Source organism: Fundulus heteroclitus, chromosome 2, assembly GCF_011125445.2.
Source record: "Fundulus heteroclitus isolate FHET01 chromosome 2, MU-UCD_Fhet_4.1, whole genome shotgun sequence".
Taxonomy (NCBI): Eukaryota; Metazoa; Chordata; class Actinopteri; order Cyprinodontiformes; family Fundulidae; genus Fundulus; species Fundulus heteroclitus.
Window position 1 is genome coordinate 23481388 of NC_046362.1, and position 25670 is coordinate 23507057.

General features: G+C 37.9%; 1 protein-coding gene across 2 annotated transcripts in view; it reads right to left on the minus strand.

The window, feature by feature from the left end:
• The window catches only part of furinb (furin (paired basic amino acid cleaving enzyme) b), a 182075-nt gene that overhangs the window by 75282 nt on the left and 81123 nt on the right, over positions 1 to 25670 (minus strand). For both annotated transcript variants that reach the window (XM_012853286.3, XM_021311003.2), the window contains exons 4-6: positions 21958 to 22053; positions 19119 to 19247; positions 11154 to 11230 (exon numbers count right to left, since the gene is read on the minus strand). In XM_012853286.3, coding sequence (XP_012708740.2) covers positions 11154 to 11230; positions 19119 to 19247; positions 21958 to 22053 — 302 coding nt within the window. The remainder of the gene's footprint in view (positions 1 to 11153; positions 11231 to 19118; positions 19248 to 21957; positions 22054 to 25670) is intronic.

Here is a 25670-nt window from a genome sequence, read left to right on the forward strand (position 1 = left end):
AGCTGCACATATTGCACACTCGTTAAGTGTTTGCTTAATGTTATACAGGGCATAAATGTTAAGATATGCATCACCATGTGTGACTAATGTCTAACCAATGCTTGGCTAAACAGTAGGATGTGTCTCTTGGCATTCCTCTGTTGGTTTATCTGTTTCAGAAGGACTGAATGGGGTCCGTTCATTGAAGCTGCCAAAGGGATTAGGCTATTTTCTGCTCTAACTCAGCTCAGCTGTGGCCTTAGGCGGTTCTGTTCAAATGATTACACTAAAGTGCCAAGAGAAGATCTCTTCATTGCGTGGATAAACAGGATCTGTCTGCAGAACCGTTACGTAGAAGATGAGATATGACTGTAACAATTAAAATATTCGATCTGAATACTTGTACTTTGCATGATTGTTCTAGATAGGAAGCAGTGATTGATGCAAAGTCAGTGACTCGATGCAACTGGCTGGATTTCCTTAGATAGAAAACTTTTTTACAACTGTGAATAGTAAACTGAAACTTAACTGTTTTATAAGTAGGATTGCAATGTTGCAACGGAATTTATAAAAGTGATGTTGAATCCGCCCTTATGATTGCATTGAATGTATTAGATATTTCTGCATATAAATCTGATTTTTGTATTTTTTGCAAAGTGCCGAGAGCCAACATTTGTTGTGAATTGGCACAAAACAAATAAACTGACTTGAATTAATCTTTCTTGTCTGGCCATGATGACAGCCTGATAATCAATCAATTGTGTGAGCATTTTTTTTTTTTTTTTTACATCAAGTCATATTAAAACCACACATATTCCATCCCATGCAGAGCTGAGAGTTGCACTGGTTCTGATCTGATCATGAATCGTTTACGCTGTCTCTCAGATACTAAGGTACACTCGCACATGACTTAGTTACTTTGTGATGGTGCTGTACTACCATGCATAGTGCATATTATCTCATATTGTTCTGTAAAAAGGCTGGTGTTTTTGTAACCCACTGTTTTCCCACTGTTATCTAGAATACTTCTTTTTATTACCTCAGTAGGCAATATTATCAATAATTGGGCAATATTTACTCTGGTATTTATTTTTATTTCTATATTTGGCATTTCTGATAAAGCTCATCCTCTTGTTGCTTTAGAAATAAATTAGATTAGCTGGTTTTGTCATTACTATAAACTGTGTGTAGCTCTGTCTGTGTCTTTGTCACCGTTACCCTTGAATTTCCCCATTGTGGGACAATAAAGGAATTTCTTATCTTTAAAATGGAAGGAAAGAGATACATGGCTTCTGTGAAATGTGGAGTCACCTTTTGTTGAACCATCTCTCATTGCTCTTCCAACTGGAAGCTGAAGCTCCACCACAGTCTGAAGTCTTTTTTAGCCTCTAACATGTTTTTCCTGGGTGTTGCCCTGTATTTACCTCAATCCATCATCCCATCAACACTGACCTGCTTCCTTGTCACTGTTAAAGAGCAGCATCCCCACAGTATCATGGTGACACCACTATGTGTCAACGTGGGGATGATATGTTGAGTAATGAGAAATGTAGTTTTCAAATGTAGTAGTATGTATGTGTAGTTTTCTTCCACAAATATCCTAAATTACACACACATGCCTTCTATTTGCTATTTAGGTGACTTCTAAAGTTTGGGTTGGATTTTAAGTAGGGATGTAAGATTAAAAACAGTGTAACTTCATCCCCTCTAGTTCCCAGTTATGCTACAGGTTATGCTACAGGTTGCTCAAGTGCGAGCCTCCAGAATTGACTTAAGCCCCATTTACAGTACCCTTTTTTAACCGATCCATGCCGAGTTTAGACCGAGCTTGGGTCAGTTAACCGTGTCGAGCTTGGTTCTTATGACCATTTACACATCCCACTAGCACGGTTAATTGCCTCCTAGTGACGATCTACTGTACTACTGCTCTGTAGGATTGAAGGAGGGAATCAAGCAAATACAAATGGCGGCGCCTGTAACATTCAGGCAGTTATGTTTGGTTATAATTGTGATATTTCGTTGTTTGCGGAGAGTCAGGCGAAGCAGCCAACCTTTGGTAAATTTACTTGACAGAGTCGGCTTTTGGGAAGTGGATGAGACAAACGAACGTCTAATCAGGGCTTACAGACGCAGGAAACAACGACAGACATTGAGGTTCATCACACTGCTAAGCAGAATTATCACTGGAAACCGTGTGGCACGGTAAGGAAACTAGTATTTTTATGAATGTCTGAAACCGCAAAATTAGTCAGCTGACTGTCAGGAGATGATGCGGTCTACTCATGCGCTCTTTGTTATCAGAGAACCGAGCCAGTGAACTGGTCTAGATTCAGCGCGGACCGGTTGTGTCTGCCATGGTTCAGTTCAGTTTGCGATCCAGTTACACTGGATAGTTATCTCAGTTACCGGGCTCGGACCGTTCTTGGTACGGTTAGAAAAGGGTAGTGTAAATGGGGCTAAAGACTCCTGGATAGGTGTCGAAACGTTTTGAGAAAGAACTGAACAAAAGTCCGCTTGCCTCCGATTTAAGCCTGTTTGCCATTGCAACGGCCTGGATAACTAAGAATTTGCACAGACATGAAACTAGAGCCAATTTAGATTTCCCATTCCCCCTGATTCCGCTTATGTAGACCTGCAAGGGAAATACAATCGTAAACCCTATTCACATGGGACTAGTTTTACCAAGGGACCTCATATAATAAATAAATAAATTACCCCCCTATGTCAGCTTTTTATGTGGTGCATTCGTACGGGATAACCCGTTTTGCTGAGTTTTGCTAAAATTTACGGACACCTCTGCTGCTTATTGCACATGTGAGCGGCTGTGTAATAGAAGCAGTGTAGCCAACACTCCGCTTATAAATGTCTCTGGGCTCACTTTTTGGTAAAGTCGCCGGTAGATTTTGTGTGTCGTGTTTTTTGGGCTCGTTTTTTAATGTACCGTCGTTCAGTTTGCCTTGGTTTTCCTCTAACAGAACCCCCCACCCCCCTGACAATTCTATGAACAGGAAAAGTTGCAGGTGGGTAGAAACACAACACTGAATGCATGCATTTATACAGTATAGAAACAGGCTCTGTGTTACTCTGTGGCGGGTTGCTTACTGGGCTTGTTGTCCGATAAGGTTTTGCTGGCCCGGGACCCAGGGTTTCCTAAACAATGCGGCCTCCATTCTTAACCAAGCGCAAATAAAAATGTGCCCAAGAAACAAAAAAAGCTGCCTATTCACGTATCAGATTCCGCCCGTTTCTCTGCAAATCACAGAGATGCCTATTCGCATTGGATTAGTATCACAGGACCTCGGAGTTCAGCAAAATATAGTACGTGATTTGCAGGGGAATTTTTACTTTACAAATTACTGACATGGCACTTTTGCACGGGATTAACAACAACAAAGAATCTCCGTAATCATTAGAAATCACATGTGGTCCCTAACTAATCCCATGCGTGTAGGGCTTTAAACTAAAAAACAGAAGACCAGAAACTTTGAAAAGAATAGTTTACAGGCTGGTGTTTGGAGAGTGTTATAACTCTTCTAAAATAACAAGTGTGTTTCTATCGAAACAAATGAAGGAATTTAAGCAGAAACGAATGCTTAAATAGCTTGAAAACAGCCTTCTGCCATTTAACGTAACCTACAAGGAAAAAAACAAATGAATCCACGTACAGAAGCATGTGTAAACAGGACCTTCTTCACACTGCACAGACACAATTGCTTTAACATCCCATTCATCAGTATCTAGTCAACAGGGCAAGAGTAATATTGACTGACTCTGGGTGATCAGTAATGCTTTGCAGAATGGGGTTCGACTCAGGACTGTCACCTCCAATCACCATTGGCTATTCATTACTAAAATGTTTGAAACACGCTTGCTTTAAATCACGCTGTTCTTTTCTTTGACTAAGGCTCCAGCGAGGAATAAGACAGAAAGCCAGAGGATTCTGGTGTAAGAATAAAGCCCCTGCCAAGATCCCCTATGTCTGCCTGGCAGTCCAGAAAACAAACAAGCTGTCCCAGACAGAATAAACAAGATGGGGGCTTATAAAATTACAGCATTCAAGCACGACAGAAGATGGCAGCTCTATAAATAATAATTGATAGATTCAGCGTAAATGGGGAAATGCATTTTGACTTAACACACAACTGCAAGAATAAACAGCAAAGAAGCATGCTGTGCATGTTTCCAGTTAGTGATTTATTCTCAACTCACTGGAGTAAAAAAAAAAATAGGTGCAAGAAACTGACAACACTTTAGTCAAACTTTCAGGTGTGACGCCAACTGACAAATGAGGTCTCATTATAGGTCTCACCTACGCAACATATTCTATCTTTATTTCGGCAAAGGTTATCTGTAATATAAAACTGAAGTGACACAAGACTCCCACTAACCAGACACACAGACATTGAACTAAAGTTGATCTATTTAGGAATATCCTCTGGTCCTTAAACCACTATCGGAAATTGATCTCTTGTGTGGAGCCAAGCAGACACTTGATGTAAGTGCATGAACGTGAATGCTCGAGGAATTCCAATTTCAGGAAAATGCTGCGTTCTAAAATGCGTCAGAAATGGAGCCAACAGCACAGTGCTGGTGCGACCTGGCACCTTCTGCATCAAACAGTGGAGCAGAGCTGCTAAAGCAGGAGACCTGGGAGGAACACGTCTCCTTTGATTTGTGTACTCCTTCACCGTGTTTCATCCTGTATCACTCCCTTGCTGACACAGATTTATTGCCTCCATGTAGACTCAGATATGCATGCAGCTTATGTGCAGCTACAACATGTGGCGTATCACACCAGGGGACAGACAATTTTATTTATATTCACACAAATAAGGCTGATTCCAGTGCTCAGTTACTTGTTCTGACAGAGAACACAGTGTTGTTTGTATTTGGATTTTGTGCTTTCTAAATTTGCAGCTTGCATTCGGATTCGACCGATTCTGATGTTCTGGCACTTTAAACATGAGTGATGAACTGAAAGTGTTTTAGGTCTTATGATATTGGTAGAGTTCATGACTTGACACCTTTTGATTTTGGTAATCTACAGCTGCTGTAGAAAGATGTCTAAGAAATGAAAATAAATCAATCTTTTGAATCCGGTAAAATAATATCCTGATGTAGATTTTAGAAAAGTCCTACTTCTATTTGAGAACATTCTTCAGTGGGAAAGAAATTATTGTAATCTCTGACAATCCGTTTCAAATAAGTTAAGCCATCTTTGTTTTATATTTAAAACGTTTTACTTGATCGGTGTCCAGGAACTAATGAGTAATGCATGACTTTCTATTTCCTTGGGATATTTTATGAGATGATACAGAGGTCTATTTCTTTTAGACACAGGCCATTAGGCAAGGACAAGGACTTATAGTTATTTTGCCACCATGCAGAATGAGGAGATTTTTTTTTTTTGGAGGGGGGGCTGGTCACCAAGTCTCCATAGCAACCTAACACAAGTATATACATGTGGGGTTTAAAAACTTTAACTGTAACCATGTTATTTGGTGAGATGAGACAAATTTTGAGCTTTCCTGCAGCCCAGTTGGGTTAGATATCACTTGCTCACTATTAAGTATGGTGGAGGAAAAGTGATGCTAGGGAACCTGGTTAGAACACATAAACATTTTTAAATAGCAGTAGTTAAAAATTTGGTGGACTCAGAAAATTTAAAATGGGACATAATTTGGATAATGAAGCAAATCGACACAAAAATGATTCACCAGACCCAGGCTCCACCCCGAAAACCGTTAATTATAGCTCATAGCTCCTGTTTCATGGGGTTGCAGTAACAACTCTAGAGCAGAGAGGAAAGGAGCTTCAGGTTGCTGCGTGATTTTAATAGAAACAAATACTTTTTAACATACGATTTAGCAGCACTGAATAAATACGCTCAAATTAAAAGGCTTGAATTTTATTCAGTGAAATATTATGCTGCTGTTATATAGCAGTGATTTTAGGCTTTTTATATTTATCTGTTATACAGCTGTACCAGAGGTGCCAATAAATGAGACTACTACCATAAGTAAGCTTAATGAAACACAGCATTAAATGTGAACATCTCTAATCACCAGTGAGCAACAGTTAGCGAAAGACATTTATTTAAGGTGTGCTAATATCTTTTTTTTTTCCTGTAAATGGCATGAAGCCAGAGTTTTACACTTTAGAATTACTTCTGAGGAGGAGGGACATTACTTCTTCTTCTTCACCTCATCTAGCCATTTGTTAATTAAGTTAATGGTAATTCTGCTTACTACTGGCCATATCAAATGTGATTAGATCAGGTATGAAAAATAGTCGCTTAAATGTCAACTATTACTGTTCATTCGAAAATCAACAAGACCTAAAATGTTTTCTTCTTCATTTAAAGACGAATCTTAGCTAAAGCCATAAAGAAAGTTTTCAGCAACAGAAACCTCCAATGTGTGTTTTCTGGAGCATTTCTGAGGCATTTAATGTTTTTCTTATCCTCCTGTCTTTTTGCTGATAAAGCACTTTCATGGCCAGTGGAAAAAAAACAGCCTTGTGCCACCAAGGAGAAAGCAATTCGCTGGAGCAATAGAAGCATGAAAACAGTTTTCTCTGTGTATCTTAATGCCATCGTACATATTAGCCGCTGCACCTTTAAGAGTAAAGACTTTCAACAGCATTAGTATTCAACTGACGACCGGTTCACTTAAAATGAAGGACACAGGGTTATGTAGCATGCCAATCACTTTCTAATAAAGGCTGTTACTAAACCTGCATGCAAGCATGTGGATCTCAATTATTGGATTCCCATGGAAAGTTCCCTACAGGAGCTAATAACTCTCCATAGGCGAGTTAGTGGGACAGCCAGGCAGTGTGTGTTGCTGAATACAATTGAGCAGAAGAGAGGAGTGACCTAATGAGCCAAACTCCTGGGCTGTACATAATGGACATGGTGGTACAGACAGAAAAAAACATGCTTAATGATAAAGTGAAGTTGGAAGTTATTAAATGACTTTCAGGAGTTTATGGAGCCTCTTACAAACAGTAAAACTGCTTTGGTTGATGTCCAATGAGCCCGGACACTGATTTGTTTGATGGTAAATTCAAAAGGCTGCCATCTGTGCAAAAATTCTAATTTCCCATTCATCCATTTGTCCATCCATCCAAATTTGGCGACCCCAAGAAAGTAGGAAGAGATATATAGTCCCTCCAGTGTACTCTGAGTCTACATTAAGCTCTCGTCCAAGTGGGTTTTACCTGTAAAGCCTACAAAGATCCGTGTCCAGGAGGGAATAATAATCAGATGTCCATACTAATCTGGCTGACTCATTCAGATGCGTAGGAGAAGCGGCCCTACCAAGAGCCCACATCAGAAGCTCCTCACCCAAACACCTGAGGCTGCCCACTATGGCTGACAATCATGTCAGTTGCTTATGCTTCCAGGCTTTAGTTCTTTGGACCATGAGCTATATCTATGGGACATAGGTGCATATTATGACATAGAACTGGCTTCACATTTATTGCAAAAAATCATTTTGTCAACCTTCCTATAAACAATAAAAACATACAGTGAGGAATAATATCCGAAGCTAATACTGTCAGTGCTGCACAGGCTTCTGAAAATAGTCTTGCTCTAGCGGCTGCTGTGGGCAGGAGGTGAAATCAATCCTTATTTCTTCCACCCTCAGCTCAGCCCAATACATCTGTATCACACTGACATCAGAAATGAGAAAGTAGAATGATGTAAAAAGAAAAAAAGAAAAACACGAAAAGCACAAACATTTTCATGATGAAGCACAAATTGATTACCAGCTTCACCATACTTCAACCTGTCCCAAACGAAGCCTGCTCCTCTTTCGACAATGGCTGTCCGCTCACCACGGAGCATCTCCAGACAAAATGCCTGGGATAAGAATTCAAAAATCAGTCTAGCGTGTCACCGATATAAATCAACGTACCTTCGTGAATCTGAAAACTGCCCGCCTCTGACTTTCCTCTGCTTTTTGTTGTCCCATGAATATATTCATATAATATCATATTAAGGAGACTGTGAGCATTACTTACTGATGACCTGTTCTACTCTTTTCTCATTTACATAACTCAAAAGGGTATCATTCATGTGGCCTATCCAAATTGTAACCCCCACATGGCTTAGACACAGAAGACAACCCTGTGCTTTTAATTTCATGCCTGTAAGCCAACAAAGTCTAAAATAATTGCTCCAGCAATTCAACTGACAAGGGTAGAAAGTAGAGTTTGATAAAGGGTGTCTTTATGTGTGGATATGCGAGTGTTCTGCAGCAATAGCAGGGCACGCTCTGGGAGCTTAAGTGAACCAGAGTCAGGGAGTTATCCCTCCCAATAGTACTTTGTTCCATCAGCAGAACAGAGTAGGATCTACTGCACACTGCCACAGAGAGCCGAGGTTGCTCTGGATGGCTACTCACACTGTCGTCGAGGGCTAGAAACAAAGCATATGCTTAAAACCTGCTGATGCTAACTTTTTGTTTTTTTTAAGAGAAGTATGGGCTGCAGATAAATGGATGACATGTTATGTATGGACACATAAGGACCCACTGCAAAAACAAATTAGCAGTCAATGTAATGTAAATGCCAAAGGGGCATTTCGTTTCCAACAACTCTACAGTTATAAAAAAAAAAAAACAGAATATAACATATAATTTTTCAATGCAGGGTTTTTGTAAAGCGGATTAAAAAGCATAAACAATGTCCAAGCCACTCATGGGAAGAAGGGAATCATGCGGCTTGACATAAGACCAGAATAATACTACACAACCAGGATCGACACAAAGAGGTGAGTCTCAGACGGATTTGTTGGCTTTTGTAAACGGTGTGCTGGACAGGTGACTTTTAACAGATTCCAGAGTTAATGCTGAGCCATTTTTATCAAGTCGATTGGATTTTGCTGCAAAGATTTTAAACTCAAAGATTAATCCGATAAAGATCAAACCGAGGGAGGATTCCTGCTCGAGGAGGTTCGACCTTAAATGTCTCAGCCAGAATATACCTCTGTCAGCCCACAAACCGTGATGGATGATAACATGAATGGCGAGGCTGAAGCAAACAGTGATGAGGACAATGATCGTCCTTCAACAGGAGGATGAAAAACGATTTCATTTTTACCGCCACCGTGAATCCAATCATTCATCCCGATCAACAAAAAAAGGATTTCAAAAGAAGAAATTTACCATTTTGGAATGGTCAAAGTGCAGAGCTTTCTCTCCTAGATGAAGTCACTAAAGGAACTGCCATTACCTTCTAACTTTTCTTTCATACAGAAAATACTCCTAGATAAGAGCTCTATTTTGGATTTGGGAAATATTATTACATCAAAATGTGGGATGCTGACAGTTTCCTTCCAAAGACCACTATTTGCCCATTTTTAATTTCTTACATTTTCTTCCAACAGCAGATTTGTTAGTTTGTCTAGTTAAACAGTACATGATATGTGTAAGACTGAATGTAGAACAAACTTGGAGTGATTCATGGCCTCAATTTCTGAAGTCTTAAAAACACAGAATTTTTAAACATGTCTGTCCACTTTTATGAGCCTGTGAATGTAACACCAGAACAGCAGTCATAAAAATGACATACAAATCCGCTGTAAGATATATTAGGCTTCCTGAAAACTGCATAAAAAAGGTGCCCAATGCTTTGCCATCATTCTTCAAAGTTATGGCAAATGATGCAGCAGTTTTGCTTTTACCAGCAAATCCGGCCATTTCACTCAGCTGTTTTTTTTGTGTGTGTGAAATCTGTGAAATTATCCATAAATCTGTGCAGTTCTTACATAAGGCTCAGGAGTTTCATTGCAGTTGTAGGGAATACAAATAAATCCCACTGAAAAACAAATGTTAATAACAATATAGAAAAAGCATGAACAGCACTTTGAGCACAGTAACAGTACTTTATGCTGTGATCAACTTGTCTCATAAGTAAGACCAGGGAATAACATTGCACCTAAGTTCAGTGTGCTACTGTTTGCAACAAAAAAGTGCCAACTGCAAATAGTAATACAAAAGAATAACAACACAATTATCTCCATTTCTTGCATTCAAACAAAAAAGGAATATGTTTACAAAAGTGTATGTTAGGGCATTATGTGCGCCGCTGTTACAAACCATCAGAAGATGTTATAAACATTTTTTAAGCATTCAGCTGTATGTGCACCAGCCATGCTCCATTTAAAACCCAGGGATACTCAGCAAGGCTAAACCTTCCCAGTTGGAATCCGACTCTAAGGGGCAACCTTGTTATTTTTCCAACTGGGAACATCTGACTTTTCTTATCCATAGAGACACATCATTAGCAACACAACCCTGTGGGTTAACACCTTCAGTGACGTCGCCAGGAGACCGATGAAAATGCACGAGGTGAATTTTTGTCATTTAACTAAAGATTTCCAGCAAGACAGGAAATCAAACTAAAAAACTAGCGGTAACTAGCAGTAACTAACTAACATGAGACCGAGCAATTTTTAAAGGCTGGACAGTATGTTTAAACACATGAACATTATACAAGTAACAACCATTTTACTCTAATACAATAACTGTGTGTGTGTTTTTAAACTATTACAACGCCTCTGACCAAATGCAAGTCAACTTCTATACTTTAAAGCCTCAAGAGAAAATAAAATAAAAAAGGCTTAGTGGCAGGCGTCCTAGAAAATAGAGCGGAGCAAATCCTGCTGTGCATTTTGGAGGTGGGAGTAGCTTCTCATCGGCAGGAGACCATGGTATTTTTTTTGAAAATGTGAAAAGTGGAGTAGATGGATATTCTGGATTGGTCATTAGTGGAGCTTTGGCTTTGCATGACTTAAATGGGGACAAACATGCTTCAGTGTGATTACCGAGGGCTGGAAGGAGAAAACTGTGAATCACATGAAGCAAAGGAAACAAACACAAACAGTTTTGGCACAAATCTGAGGAGGTGGCTGCAGCGGCTGTACGGACTTGACCATGAAAGTAAGCTACAGGAACTGGGCTTTTGTACAGATGCAACAAAAAAAAAAAAGAAAACGAAAAAAAGGGAATAATCTTTCATGTTTCTAAGTGTAAATACCTTTGAAATAGCTTGAGCTGCAAGGTTTACAGTCTCGTAGTACCGTTTGGTGAAAAATTAAGACTGCCCTGAAAAATCTTCATGCAAAATTAATCCTTCATGTTTCATTGTGGGTGCTTCTGAATTACCTATTCTCATTTCGCTGTGTGTATCTCGGTTGGGGGTCAGCATCTCCGTCATTAACATCGTAGCTTGCCTCAGGGTCCTAAAAGAGATGTGAAAAAGTATAACAATTAAGTCATTTCAAATTTCTCCTCAGGAGTTTAATTAACCTTCTTTTACCCCTTTCTACTTGGATTTTTGACTGAATTTGTTTTATGGATTTATAAAGGTAGCTGTATGCTGCACACAAGGCACAGTGTGTTATCCACTTCACTTTTCATCAGTCAATCACATTCTTTCATACAGTGCTATTTGAGCTCAAAGCAACCCAAAATCTTGCACAGAGGCTAGGCTTAAAAGAACACACATAAAGAGATGAAACAAGACAACTGATTAAATACATCAGAAAATGTGCCTTGCAATGATTCAATACCCTTTAAGCTTTTTCTATACAACCACAAATTTCAGTAGTTTTTTATTAGGATGTGTGTGAGAGTTACAAAGTAGTCCATCATTTCGAAGTGGAAGCTGAAGAGATCCAGAGCTCAGGTAGAAGAACCAGCTATTCACTACACAAATCTGGCCTTTGTGAATTTATGGAAAGAAAAAACATTGCTAAAAAAGCCAATGGAAGTTTAAGGTTTGTCACAAAGCTACATGGGAAGATGATAGGAGCAAAACACAGGACAATACTGGGAGAAAACCTGCAGAAGTTGCAGAAGGTTTGAAACCGTCAGATATTCACCCTCCAGCATGACAACGGCCCTGAACAAGGACCCAGAGTTGCAATGCAATGGTTTAGATCAAAGTACATTTACAAGTACAGCAAAGAATAATATTGTGAAAATGTTTAATATTTTGGTCACTCATTCAGAAAGTGAAACATATCAGTCAAATACATTCATTACAAATGGAGTGAAATATTTCAAGCCTTCATTTCTTGTAATTTTTATGATAATGAAATCAGATAATGAAATCCTAAATTCTGCCTCAGAAAATTTGAATGTTAAAATAAAAAAGAATATTTAATCAGAAAAGTCAGGCTTCTGAAAAGCATGTCCATTTCTTTGCACTCCATACTTGGCTGGGCCTCTGTTTGCCTGAATTGTTGCATCAATAGAATAGAACAAAATAGAAATATATTTTGTTATCCCTCAGTGCGGAAATTCTGGTGTACCACCAGCAGGCATACCGAAGGGTGCATATTCACAGTAGGGCTGTACAATTTTGAAATCTAAAATATATTTCAACAATAACTGCGATTTAATTTGGACCACAATTGGATTGGATTTAATTTATTAGCCACAAGCAACAAAAATGGCCTGTAGATATTTAAAACAAGAAATTTAACTGTTTTGTTAATCAGAATATTATTCAAGAGAATAGCTTTTAATTGATTTGGACATCAATCCTTGTTGAACATATAGTGCAAAGTGCAACCAACAAACAAGTCTATGTACTAAATAGTTTGACCAGTACTTAATCCTATGGTGAGATTCCTGAAAGTTTCTGGTAAACAAGTACGGATTATATAAACTCTAAAACAAATAATAAAATGACATTATCTCTCTGCTGCAACTCTCTTCCCTTCCATGTAGAGGCATAACCCACCTTAAACGTATTATGGACACGTAAAGGTTGTGTCTTTTCTATTAATTGTTACATAGCCAAAAATTGCAGACCTCTGCGATTTGGAAATTGTGTTTAATAAAATTGAGATTATAATGCAAATGCAATTAATTGTCCAGTGCAAATTCACAGGAAGGTGAAAAATATCAAAACAAAAAAATAAGGAATAATAGAGTGTACAGTAAGGGCAGATTTACAACAGCAGACATTTCTTTACAGTTATTAAAATGTGCATACACAGACTTAAAAAAGAAGTCCAATTGAGTAGGATACTTAAGAAAATTGTACAAAATGTGCATGTTTTGCAAAGGAGGAAACTTTTGACTAGTAGTGTATAGTTGAGCGTAAAAAAGCAACATACTATTTACCAGAATGGTAAAACTGTGTAAGTAACAGCAGGGATGTAAAAATTTATTGCAATATTGTTAAGATGGTTGTAAAGTCTAACAGCTGCTGGGAGGAAGGGTCTGTGATGATGCCCCTTTGTGCACCCAGGATGCAGCAGTCTGTCACTGAAGGAGCTCTCCAGTTCAGCACCAACTTCATAAATGGGGTGAGAGACACTTTCTGAAAGTGATGTTATTTTTCTGTCTCCCATCACTTGGGACTGGTGCCGCTCGTCTTTGTCTTCCATAAAGCGGTCTGGAATTTCCTGGTAGATATCTGAGTTGACTGTGGACTTCAAAGAACACAGTGGACCAACAATAGCGGATAACACAGCTCCTCATATTATCACTGACTGTGGAAACGTCACTAATTACTTCAAGCAACATGGATTCAGTGCCTCTCCGGTCTTCCTCCAGTCTCTGGGACTAAGTGATATGCAAACTTTGTTTTCATCTGAAAAGAGGACTTTGGACCACTGAGCAACAGTCCATTTCTTTTTCTCCTTAGCCCAGGTAAGACACTTCTGACATCGTCTCTGGTTCAGGAGTCACTTGACAAGTGGAATGCAACTTCTGTGGCTCCATCTAAATCTTCCCCAAATTCTTGAATGGATTTTGCTGGACAACACTCTCAATCCCTATTGCTGGTAGAACTTTTTCTACCACACCTTTTCCTTTTACTCAATTTTCTATAAATATGCTATAACCTTTTCACAAATTCTCTGAGAAATTTTATTATATGTAAATCAGAAACATCCGAGTGACAAGAAATAAATGCTTGAAATATTTCACTCTATGTGCAACAATGTATATATACAATATGACTGACAAAAAAGTGGAAATCTTCTGCAATATTCCATATTTTTAAGCTATAATAGTGTGTGTTTGAAAAGCCCAGCTCTAAATCAAATTGAACATCTGTGGAAAGGTTTGAAAAATGATGTCCACAGATGGTTTGAGGTATTTTGCAAAGAAACTAAATTCTCTAGATGTGCAAACTAGTGGAATCATACCCCGAGACCTTTTCAGCTGTAAGCGCAGCATAATTGGGTCCTACAAAGTATTGATCAGGTGTTGGGCTACTAATTTCTGTTCCACTTCACAATTTTGAACCACGTTGTGTTGGCCTATCAAGAAAAAAATCTAAAAGGGGTATAGATAAGTTTGCTAGATACCTCTTAGAAAATCAATTAATTATAAAGAAATATAAAGGCAACAAGGCAGATGGCTTTTAAACCAGATCATAAAAAGCTGAGTTTTTTATTACAGTTATCCCAGACTGGGAAGCTTGATCTCCATGAAAGGATCCTGTGAGCTGAACTCTCTGCCTCCCAGACTGGACTTAAAAAGTCAGAGAGGAAGAAATCCATTGCTCTGAGAGCATTGACTTATTGTGTGGTGATAAGGAATAATGAGATTTTTTTTTAATGTAAGATGAAAACTGGCCATTAAGCGCTTTATCTGTGATAAGTAGGATTTTAAATGTGATCCAGAATTTCACAGGAAGAGAAATTAGTTAGGCTAACATAGGAGATACGTGATCGTGCCTTCCAGACCAGTCAATACTGTGGTTGCACAGTGTTAAGCCAGCTGTGTGTTGTCTAATTGGTGCCCCGCTGGAACAGCGGTTCCTGCGGGGCACCAATTAGACAAAGGCATTGACCAACATCCATGAATCAAAATGTGACATTTTTAAAGGAGCAATAAGCGATGTTTCACCATTAGGTGGTGCTTGAGAACTGTCTGTAGACCAAAACAAGTTGTGTGACAAGCCCTGCCTCTTTCAACCTGTAGTCCAGCTGTAACGCTGGACTACAGGACTACTTCTTCAACTCCATTTATTTTTGCCTGTCTTTTTTTTTTCAAATTCTGTATGCATTTCTGGCGTATTAAGCAAATTCGGAGGGGGCGGGTCTTAAGGGGACAACGGCTCCCTATTGGTTGATTAGCATCAGATTTTCATGGCAAGAATATACACACTGCTGTTATCAGAAAGCTGAGGAATTTAACAACTTGATTAGAAAACAAAGCTGTCATTCCAGACTTTATTATCTGTCATGTGGAAGCTCTGACTGAACGTATGTTTTTAGTAACCGGCACACATGCACACAGATGTCGGGAGTCGTCTGGTGTTGTGCCAAACTAGTTCTCCCTAAAAGAAACTATAGCCTCTGTGTTGGGAGCACGCTTTGTGAGAGAACAGCGGATTCATTCAGCTCATTCTCATTTCCAGCCGTCTAGTCATGGAAATGGAGACATTTCACTTTGGTTAAAAAGTGAAAGAAGAGTGTTGTTGCCTCATCGTTGAGTTAGTGGGTTCCAACAGAAAATTACACTTTACTGTTCTCCCGTGGAATCGCAGCCAATTGATTGTTTGAACACCGTTTGCCTAATATAAGGAGGATCATGTCTGTGTAAACTCAATTCATATAAACGGCCTGGTGGTCCAGGTCTGTCGGCCAGCCACGTTCATTACACAGGCAGGTTTGCAACAGAGGGCAGAGCTCTATTTATTTGCAGCAGCAGCCAAGCGCAGGGTTTAGACTTGGAAATACAGATGATTTCATTTAATTTTCCTTACTTTAACAGGGACAGTAGAACTAAGACATTGTTACTGATAGGCAACTGATGTAGCATACATAGCGCTTCTAGCAGAATGCTAATTTTCAGCCCCCGTCCCTAGTAAGGCTTTTGATCCAGGAGAACAAATTAAAAATGTAAAATTGCTTGGGCAAATTCAAAGTTACAAATTTATGACCCACATAAAAGGACTATAAAATTACCAATCACACTGCAAAGGTAAAATACATAAAGAAAACACATCTTCAAATCAGATTATTCCTGTTCACAGTGTTAATGTTTTTTCAGCCAATGCTTCAGTTTTGTTGAGAAAAGCCTGATGTCTCTACCATGTGGTAGAGGGTTTCCATAACTGTGATCCTTTGAATGAAAATGCCGATTGACCAAATGTTTCTGATCAAATACTTTTAAAATTTGCTTGTATATTGTGAATAATGGCTTTATGACAGATTTTGAAGCCTGGCCCCAGATAATTCAGCTGTATGTACGTGTGATAATGTCATTATCACACGTACATAATGTCATTATCACACGTACATACATTTGAGCAGCTTTGGTGGATATAGATGGTCTAATCAAGCATAAACAGTTCAGGTTAATAACCCTTCGAGCTCTATGAGGTCGTATACGACTCACAGAGTATGTTGTACATTTTTGCGTGTAACTTTTGATCCATAAAAGCTATCAATGTACTTTTTCTGCATTTGAAACGAGAGATATTAGTCTTTCCACTGATACCGTTTCTCTCCCTAACCCATGTAGAGAGCGGGTGAAAATCCGTGTCCAATCCTAGTATGCGGCTTGGTGATGCAGCGCATGGTTCTCCAATCAGAGCGCAAAATGCGTATCCCAAAGAGTATTACACGACAAGATATTAGCTTGCTTCGACCGGACATGCTAGCAGGAATTTGTAAGACGCCATAAAAGGCTATGGCTAACTGAGATCAAGTCAGCAAAACAACAGCCCTTTATGAAGGTTTATTGTGCGTAATTATACAGATTGTAATACATTTACTGGATAGATTTATCTGACTTCATGAAAGTATTTGCTGAACTGGAAATGGTATCACAGCCTGTGGGGTCAACTAATACAGAAGCGTCGGTTAGCAGAAGAAGACACACCGGTCTTAGAGAGACGAGGAGCTGGATTACCTTGTGCGTCTGGATCCAATTGAATAGTAAGTAACCTAATTTTTACATACAATAAATAACAAATTCAAATATATAAATTCACAGAATATCTGCATAAAACAATGATGCATTCTGCTCTTTTATCTATTAGAGAAAGTTTGGTTTCCAGAGTTTATCCAAGTATTGTGCACATAAATACAATGTTATGTGGATAGACCATGTAACACCCAAATTTCTAGTAGTAGTTTTTCTTTTTCACACGTTTGGCCTTAAAAAAAGAAATGGTGCCTATAAAATTATTATAAGTCAATTAGTACTGCAAATTGCACAAGATAACTTTCCCCCCCTCATTTGTAATAGTGATGTGTCAGAGGTATGCCCAAAGCATCAGGGGAACAATTTCCAGTGCCCTGTTCTCCACGGGATGATCCCAGCAAGCGTGCATCCCATGGGAGGAGAAGTGTGAGCTATGGTTGACCAAGCACAAGAAGCTGCAGTCCACACCCTGGAAAAGCATTTTTGTGATGTCTCCCTGTGCCTGATAGCTGATAGGAACATTTTTTTGACTGCCAGCAGCATTCGGTAGAGACTTGGATAAAAATGTGTGCCTTTTTTTCTTCCAGTAGACCATGTTCAAGTAAACCATGTAGATTATATTTCAGCTGTTTTTCTGCTTGTTAATTGATGTTTGATGTGTGTTTATCAATAAAACTTTGTAAGTATAATTTCCGCCTAAGACTTTTCTTTGTATTTCTGGTTCTTTATCTTTTAGTACATTCTTATGAGCACTCCACAGTTTCTATATTATTAAAGTTCAGCTTATACTTGAAAAAAGGATGCATACCCTTTGACTGAAACTTTTAAGATGGTGTTATAACACCAGGATTAAATTAAAAAAGTCCAGGCGTAAATTTGCCCCAAAAAGGCCTTAGACCTTGAATGGTTCATTTTCATAGTCTTGGATAGTTTCGGAACATGAGAATCAAACTTTCGTTTCGAGTCCAAATTAATCCCCAGATATATATATATCTGAAACGTTCTAAATAAAAGGAAGTATAAACCAGACAAAAACATTAAAACATACACAGAGGGGCGTGCTGCGATGATGCAGGGGTAGTGAGCACGACCCAAGTATGGAGGCACCTTAATTCCCTGACACAGCTGACCCGGGTTTGATTCTGACCTGAGGTCCTTTACCACATGTCTTCCCCCTCTCTCAGTACTCCTTTCCTGTCAGCGCCTACTTTCAATAAAAAGGCCACTAATTACCAAAAAAAAAAAAAAAAAACAACAACAAAGATTAACACTGGTAGTAATGATGCCAGAAATGTAATATTTTATACTAGTTTATATTATCCAACAACAACTTTGTTCAGTAAACTACTATATTCCTAATTAATATGTCATATAGCTATGACATATTAATTAGCTAACTAGCAATTGCAATAAGTGCTTTTCATATGGGCAATATGGCAAGCCGCCCAGGGCGCCACAGGCTGTGGAGTGCCATAAGCAACGGACAAACAAGTTCCATTTAAGCTTTTCTATTGCTTATTTGCACAACTAGTCAATATGGAGTGGGTCCCCCTGTGTTATGCACAGTGTAAGCAGATAAGGGTTAGGGTTAAATTTCTTTCTAATTTGCAGCGCTGGATTAAGGGGCTATTTTAAAATTCCCCATGTAAGATGGAAGCAATTTAGTTTTCTTCTCTTCTAAAACTAAAAATGCTTGAACTGATCATTCCTGTATTAGAGAAGTTTATGCTGAATATGGATTTGTAAACCACTGTTTGATGTTGTTTGGAACCTTTATCATTCACGTGTGTTCTGTAAATTAGAGTTTTTGTAAAATGTTGCCTTTTTGATGACAGTCTGGAGCTTATGCAATAAAGAACTCAAGCAGAGCAGGTTAGATTGGTCCGTGGTAAAGGGCCGCTTTATGACACTAAAAATACATGTTACTAACCCGTTAATCTTGCATAGTGTTACATTCTGCTGCATACATGCAGTGAAAATAAATAAAACATGTCTGCTGAGACAGATGTAACGTATTCATTATTAACATCTTGACCATAATGTCAGCAGTGCAGAGCTTTCAGTTTTAACTCTGCACAAACCAGCAGGCGCCTCCTCTGTTTTTATTACTGTTAATAAAAACAGAAGATACTCGTGAAGTTTATCAGTTTATCTGAATACACTGTGGTTGATGATGTGGGACACATCCAGCTGCAGTTGCACCTGTGCATTAAAGCATTTTTAACTTACATAATTGCTGATGAGGTCAGGATGGTCCTTTTCAATACCATCATCCAAAATGGTCACCACTACACCTCTCCCAGTGTAGCCTTGAGCCCAGGCTGCTTTCGTATTCAAGTCTTGATGTGTTGGATTGGACTGAAAGAGACAAAAGCCTTTTGTTCAGGTGTCAATTTGCTTTCAGCCACATGTCTCAAACAAAAACCGCTAGAAAGTGTTCGTCAGTGACAGAAAAGCTCAAATCATCCTCAAAAAAACCTTATACTTACAACACAGAAAAACACAGCTATGTATAACACCAAGGTACAAAACAGTAAAAAGGAAAGGCAACTTATCGCACTTCACCAATCTTTTTGAAAGTATTTGCCGCTTGACGTAAATAACAGTCTGTGAGCCTTTGAGTGGAAGGAGAGGGACACAAAAAGGGGTTTTACAGAGTGGTTGCTGAAAGTCATACTGTGAGAGGTAGGAAGAAAAGTAAGCCCTGTAGGTGGAAGAGGTGGTTAAAGATAGACTCATGTAGACTCAGAGAAAAGAAAGACAACCTGCTCAAACTGCACTGCTCCTCTCCATGTAGTTGTTCCTACAATTCACATAGGTCTTATTTATTTTTAATTTCAGTCATCTATCTTTGTGGATGAAAGTCAACTCAGAGCCAGGTGATCACGTAAATGTCTCATTCGATAAATGTTGGATCTTCTCTCAGTTTTATTTGTATTTTTTTGTAGGATTGCAGTGCAAGGAGACACTCCTCAAATCAAATGGTAAATTGACTGATTTTATAAAGCAGTTTTCCAGTCAAAACGACCGCTCAAAGCGCTTTACACTACAGCTGCATTTACCCAACGGCACACTTTGTACACCAATATGGAGATCGGTGTGCAATTTTGGGTTAAGTATCTTGTCCAAGGGCACATCGACATGTGACAGGAGGACGCTGGAATCACACCCACAATCTTCCGACTGCAAGATGACTACTTTACCCACTGAGCCACAGTCGCCTTAAATATGAATTGTTTTAGAATCCCTAAAAAGCAATGTCCTAATATCACCAGTTCAATTTGTTAATGCTCTATGAAACAACAAAGTGACTGAAAAACGATTCACAATCCCAACTGGTATCAAGAAATCATTCAAACAGAACCATCCACCATTTTTTTTTTTTTTTTTTTTTTTACTTTTTTGGAACATTCGACAAGACAAAATTGAATAAAAGATCTCGGAAAGCAACACATTGTATCTCAACCTAAATAAATTGGGGAAGAGATAAGAAACAAAGTCTCTAAAAGTGGAAGACTGAGCTAGAAAGGAGAGGAAAACAAAGCACTCAAGAACTAAAAAAATAAAAATAAAATAAATATCTTGATGTTGCCAAGGATTTTATATAGTAACACTAACAGAGCAGTCAAGAAAACCAACACTCAAACATGGTGGTGGTAGTGGGATGGTCTGCACTGCATGTCTGCTTTTGGAATTTGGGCAATTTGCTCTAAATATTGGAAGCATGAGTTCTAGGAGAGAAGGATTCTCTAAATTCGGGACCTTAAACTTGAACTTTCTTGGGTTATGCAGCTGGTGATCTGAAGAACACCTGCAAGCCCACATCTGAAAGTAAAAAAAAAAAGAGCTAAATTAAGGTTTTGGGAGTAGCCTAGTGAAAGTACGCACTAATCCAAATTAGATGCTTAAGATACTATCTAAATTAAATTTACTCACTTATTTAGTTAAGGTGTGACCTTACAGAAGTCATTGATGTTAAAAAAAATCCTCCAATGTGAGGGAAATAAAACAATGCTGCAAAGAAGAGCAGGTCAAAATTCCTCCACTGCGACTAATTGGCATTCATTGTGAATGTTTGATGGCAGTTGTTTCAACCAACAACCATTGTTTTAGGTTTAGGAAGGAGTTTTATTTTTCACATAGGGCCAGTTTGGTCTACACAGCTTTTCTGCTTAAACAAAACTAACATAAGCAAACATCTTTTTGTATTAACTCTGAAAATGAAAAAGCTTAAACATTCAAAATTAAAGGGGGCAAATACTTCTTTACAGCTTTAAATCAATCTAAATACACAAATTAAAATAATCGTAAAAACTGTATTATGGTTATAATGCCAAGACTGCAATAGTGGCATGTGCCTCAGACTAAAAAAGCTTATTATCCTCTTATTTCAGCAGTCCCAGTTGTGCAGAATACTTTAAAAGGAAAAGAATGTTAAGACAGTCAGACATTTAAAAGTCTAATGCTGAACATCAGAGGTGGTTTCACGACTTTAAGTCCCCGTTGTCTTAAGTCACGAATGGTCTGTCGTAGTGACAGCAGTTTAAGGTAAATGAAGAAGAACAAAAAGGAGAGATGGGGGGGATTCAAGCATTTCTAAGAAAGGCTGTGAATAATAAAAAAGACATGGCACTGGCAACAAAAAGTATCAATGTTTTACAGGAGATACGGATACAGCCAGCATCCTAAAATGTACTGAATTATAGATTTAACTTCAAAACTCTTGTTGGTGATCAAAATGACAGATGCATGGCTTAGCTTGAAGCATAGGGAGACAATTTATGGTTATTTCACTGATGACAAACAAAATTATAATAGTTTACCCATACAAAAATAAATACAAAATCATCTGAATAAATTAAGAAAGAGTTTTGACAAAATACATACACATGATTATATAGCATTTTGACTTTATATTTAAATGTCTTTGTAAATTTCTATGTACTGTACTGTGCTTCAGTCATGAAATAAGTATACAACTACATATAAGATAAAGTCAATTGTCATTTAGGACATATCTATTACATCTTAATTAGATATACAAATAAGAAGAGAGACCAGAACCCACCAGGTACCACTGCTTGGGGAAATCTGGGTCTGTGGGGTCTTCAAAGATGTCCCTCTTCTTTCTTCTTTTCACCACTTGCTGTTGCGCCCACAGGACCTGGAGTATCCAGACACACAGACAAAGCGCATACAAATAAATACACCCACGCAGAGGGAAAAAAATCACAGTTTACACTGCTGCCCTCTCATCATATTTGTTGTTACTAATGTTCTGTTACTGATGTGATTGCAGTGTCAAACAAGACTAGAAATGAGGAAAAACATGGCCCCAGCTGGGTTCAAAAAGTAATAACTAGAGAGAAAATGCGAGATGTTGAAAAATAAAAAAAATATATAATTTGCTTCATCTCTCCGATGCAGGACAGTGTCTCATGTACTATTTAGAGTTCTTCAAAGTACAACATATACATTAAACATAAGATACAAACATGTATTAATATTTATTATTAGTCATGGGAACCTATATATAATTTATATTTATATATATATATATATATATATATATATAAGTTATATATAAGTTCCCATATATATATATATATATATATATATATATATATATATATATATATATATATATATATATATATATATATATATATATATATATGTTATTTAGTTTGCGCACACTCATCATGGGGGTAAATGTTATGTTAGTTTTGGTCTTTGAAAAGATTTATTTAAACCGTTGGATCATCAAACGACCAACTACTTCGATGAATTTTAAAAACAAGACTTTTTTTGAGGATATTCTCTAAGACGTACAAACTCAAACATATATACAAATATAAACATACCGTATTGTTCGGACTGTAAGTCACTCCGGAATATAAGTCGCATCAGTCAAAAAATGCCTCATAAAAAGGAATAAAACATACATAAGTCGCACCAGGCTATAAGTCGCAGGATCGGCCAAACTATGACAAAAAGTGCGACTTATAGTGCAAAAAATATGGTATGTCCTCACTAATATTGGGTTTAAGATCCCTTAGCAAGTTGCATCTTGACCACTCACTTGTAGCCTTCAACAAGCTCCTTAATTTTAAACCTTCAGAAGCTTAATGTCAGCCTGCTTTGTCTATTACAATTTTAATTACGATAAGAGTTTTACAAACACTTAAAATAGTTCTGGTGTATGTTTGGAATCAATGTCTTATTGAAATTTAAAATTTATGCAAAGTTTCATTCATCTGCCTCAATCTGCCACCCTGAGTTAAAACAAAATTGATAAGTTCAGTAAGACCCCACGATCCACAGGGGCTCCGGTCATAAACGTGAAGTATCACTGCCCACAAGAAAGAGTTTTTAGCCCTAACATATGTAGACTGAAAAGGTGTCAACCAAGAAAAAAGGCACCTGCTCCAAAACTGACACCTTCAAGCTCCACTGAATTTGCAGCTGCTCATATGGACAAGCCATCTGCCTTTTGGAAAACAAATGTATTGCTTAACCACACAAAGATTAATATATTTGGTCACAGTTGGAAGAAGAAAGTTTGAATGAGTTAAAGAAAAACTTTCAACCTTAAGAAAATTTTCTCAAATGTCCTCTATTGTGATGCAAGTTTCATTGTGTGGGTCTGTTGCTAACCGATAAAAAAACTATTACAAAAAAGATGGATAGATTGCACAAAGTTGGTGAAATAGTAAAAACGGAGGACTGCCTCCCAATTCTTGAATACTTCATGATCATTATGAAAAACAATCCCAAACACACGGTAAAACTGGTTTTGGAATAACTGACATCAACACTATTAAAAATGTTTGTATTATGCTTAAAAGTTAGGTCCGTGCGAGGGAACCAACGAAATTAAATTAACTCTAACATTGCTTATAAGAAGAGTGGTTCTATATACAGCCAGAATTATGATACCACCTTTATAAAGGCTATTAAAAAGGCAGAACAAACAATTATTTCAGGGATATTTATCCACATATTAGTGTGGCCATTTGCATATATTCGAGCCTACATGTACAATTTTGTCCATACGTGCATTACAGAAAATTCACAAATTCAAACTTGTTCACCCAATTGTTGTTTTTAAAATACATTGTGTACAACTGAAATGCAATTGATTTTTCAATACATGTATTTGCATTTATGAGTGTTTCACCATAAAAAAATCAAAAACATTAAAAGTCTGAAATGAATACAATAATAATAATAATAATTATAATTACAATACATTTTATTGATGAGCACCTTTCATATAAGTCAAGGTTACTGTGCAAATGAAAACCACAAAAACCACAACAACAAATAAAAAACATCAAATAAGTTATATGGAATAGTGCAATCATAATGAGCAGTCTTGAACAGGTGGGTTTTATGCCTGGATATGAACAGGGGAAGAGTGTCACTGTTACGGAAGTCTGGTGGGAGACAGTTCCAGAGTTTGGGAGCCAGACTGTAGAAAGCTCTGTTCCCTATGGTGCTGAGGCAAACAGAGGGAACAGTTAGGCGGATAGAGGAGGAAGATCTGAGGAAGCGAGAGGACGGGGCAACTTGAAGGAGATCAGATAAGTAACGATTGGATAAACAGAAAGATTCTGAATTTAAGTCTCAATTTTACTGGGAACCAATGAATCTGCTGTAAAACAAGGCTGATGTGGTGAAATCAAGAGGTCCCGGTGATGACACAAACTCCTGAGTTCTGGAACATTTGGATTTCATTGAGAGAAGAAATGAGGTGGATTTAGGGGAAAGGGAGCAATGGAGGAGATTAATGGTGCGTAGATGAAAATATGCACACCGGATAATATTATTAATGTGAGAGGTGACAGATAGAGGACTATCAAGAATTACACCCAGACCGTTATCCTGAGGTGAGGGAAGACTAAGCAGCAATCAATGGAGGGAGAAAAATGTGGGTTCTTTGGGGTAATACTGATTTTGTCCTTCTAAGAAGTGTTATTCCTATTTGATTTTAGGAAGTTTGAAGTGAACCAAGATGTTATTTCAAATAGTAGGTGAGGGGTGAGGTTGGAAGCAGGGATGCAAGTTATTGATTAATGCGTTAATCTAAAGTTGATTGATCTTATCAATTGACTAATGTTTAATTGTTAAGCAGCCATTTTCTTAAAAAGCTGAGTTTTCTCATGTATCAAGAGGGTCTTTCCATAACATAAATAACTGATTTTAACAATATCCTGAATTTAAAAAGAGGCACATCATTAAATTTTAACAATTTATTGTGCCACCTGTATTAAATACTGACTGAATAAGCAACAAATAGTGGTTTTCTCACACATTAGGGCTGGACGATATAGAAAAAAAGCATAACTTATTGATAAAAGAGAAATCTTATTGGATCGATAACGATAATTATCAACAAATTCAAAATATATATTTTAAGTGCAGCCCTGGACAATTGATACTATTGCTTAGCGACTTACTTTTAGATACAGAACATGTGCGCTTTGAACTCTGAAGGAGGAGGAGCTTGGTGACGGAGCGTACCTGAGTCTGCGTTGTGATTGGTTGGAAGGAATTAGTGACTGTTGTATTAACCTACATGATAGGCTAGAATGCATAAGTAAGGAAATCTGTTCTATTGAACTTTTTATTGACCTTTTTTTTCTGTCATCGATATACGTTTATGGATTGATATATATTGTTATTGATTGAACTATCGTCCAGCCCTATCACACATTATCAAACTTAGACATAGTTATCAATTATTCCAAAACAAGAACCTATTAGGTTACTGACTGG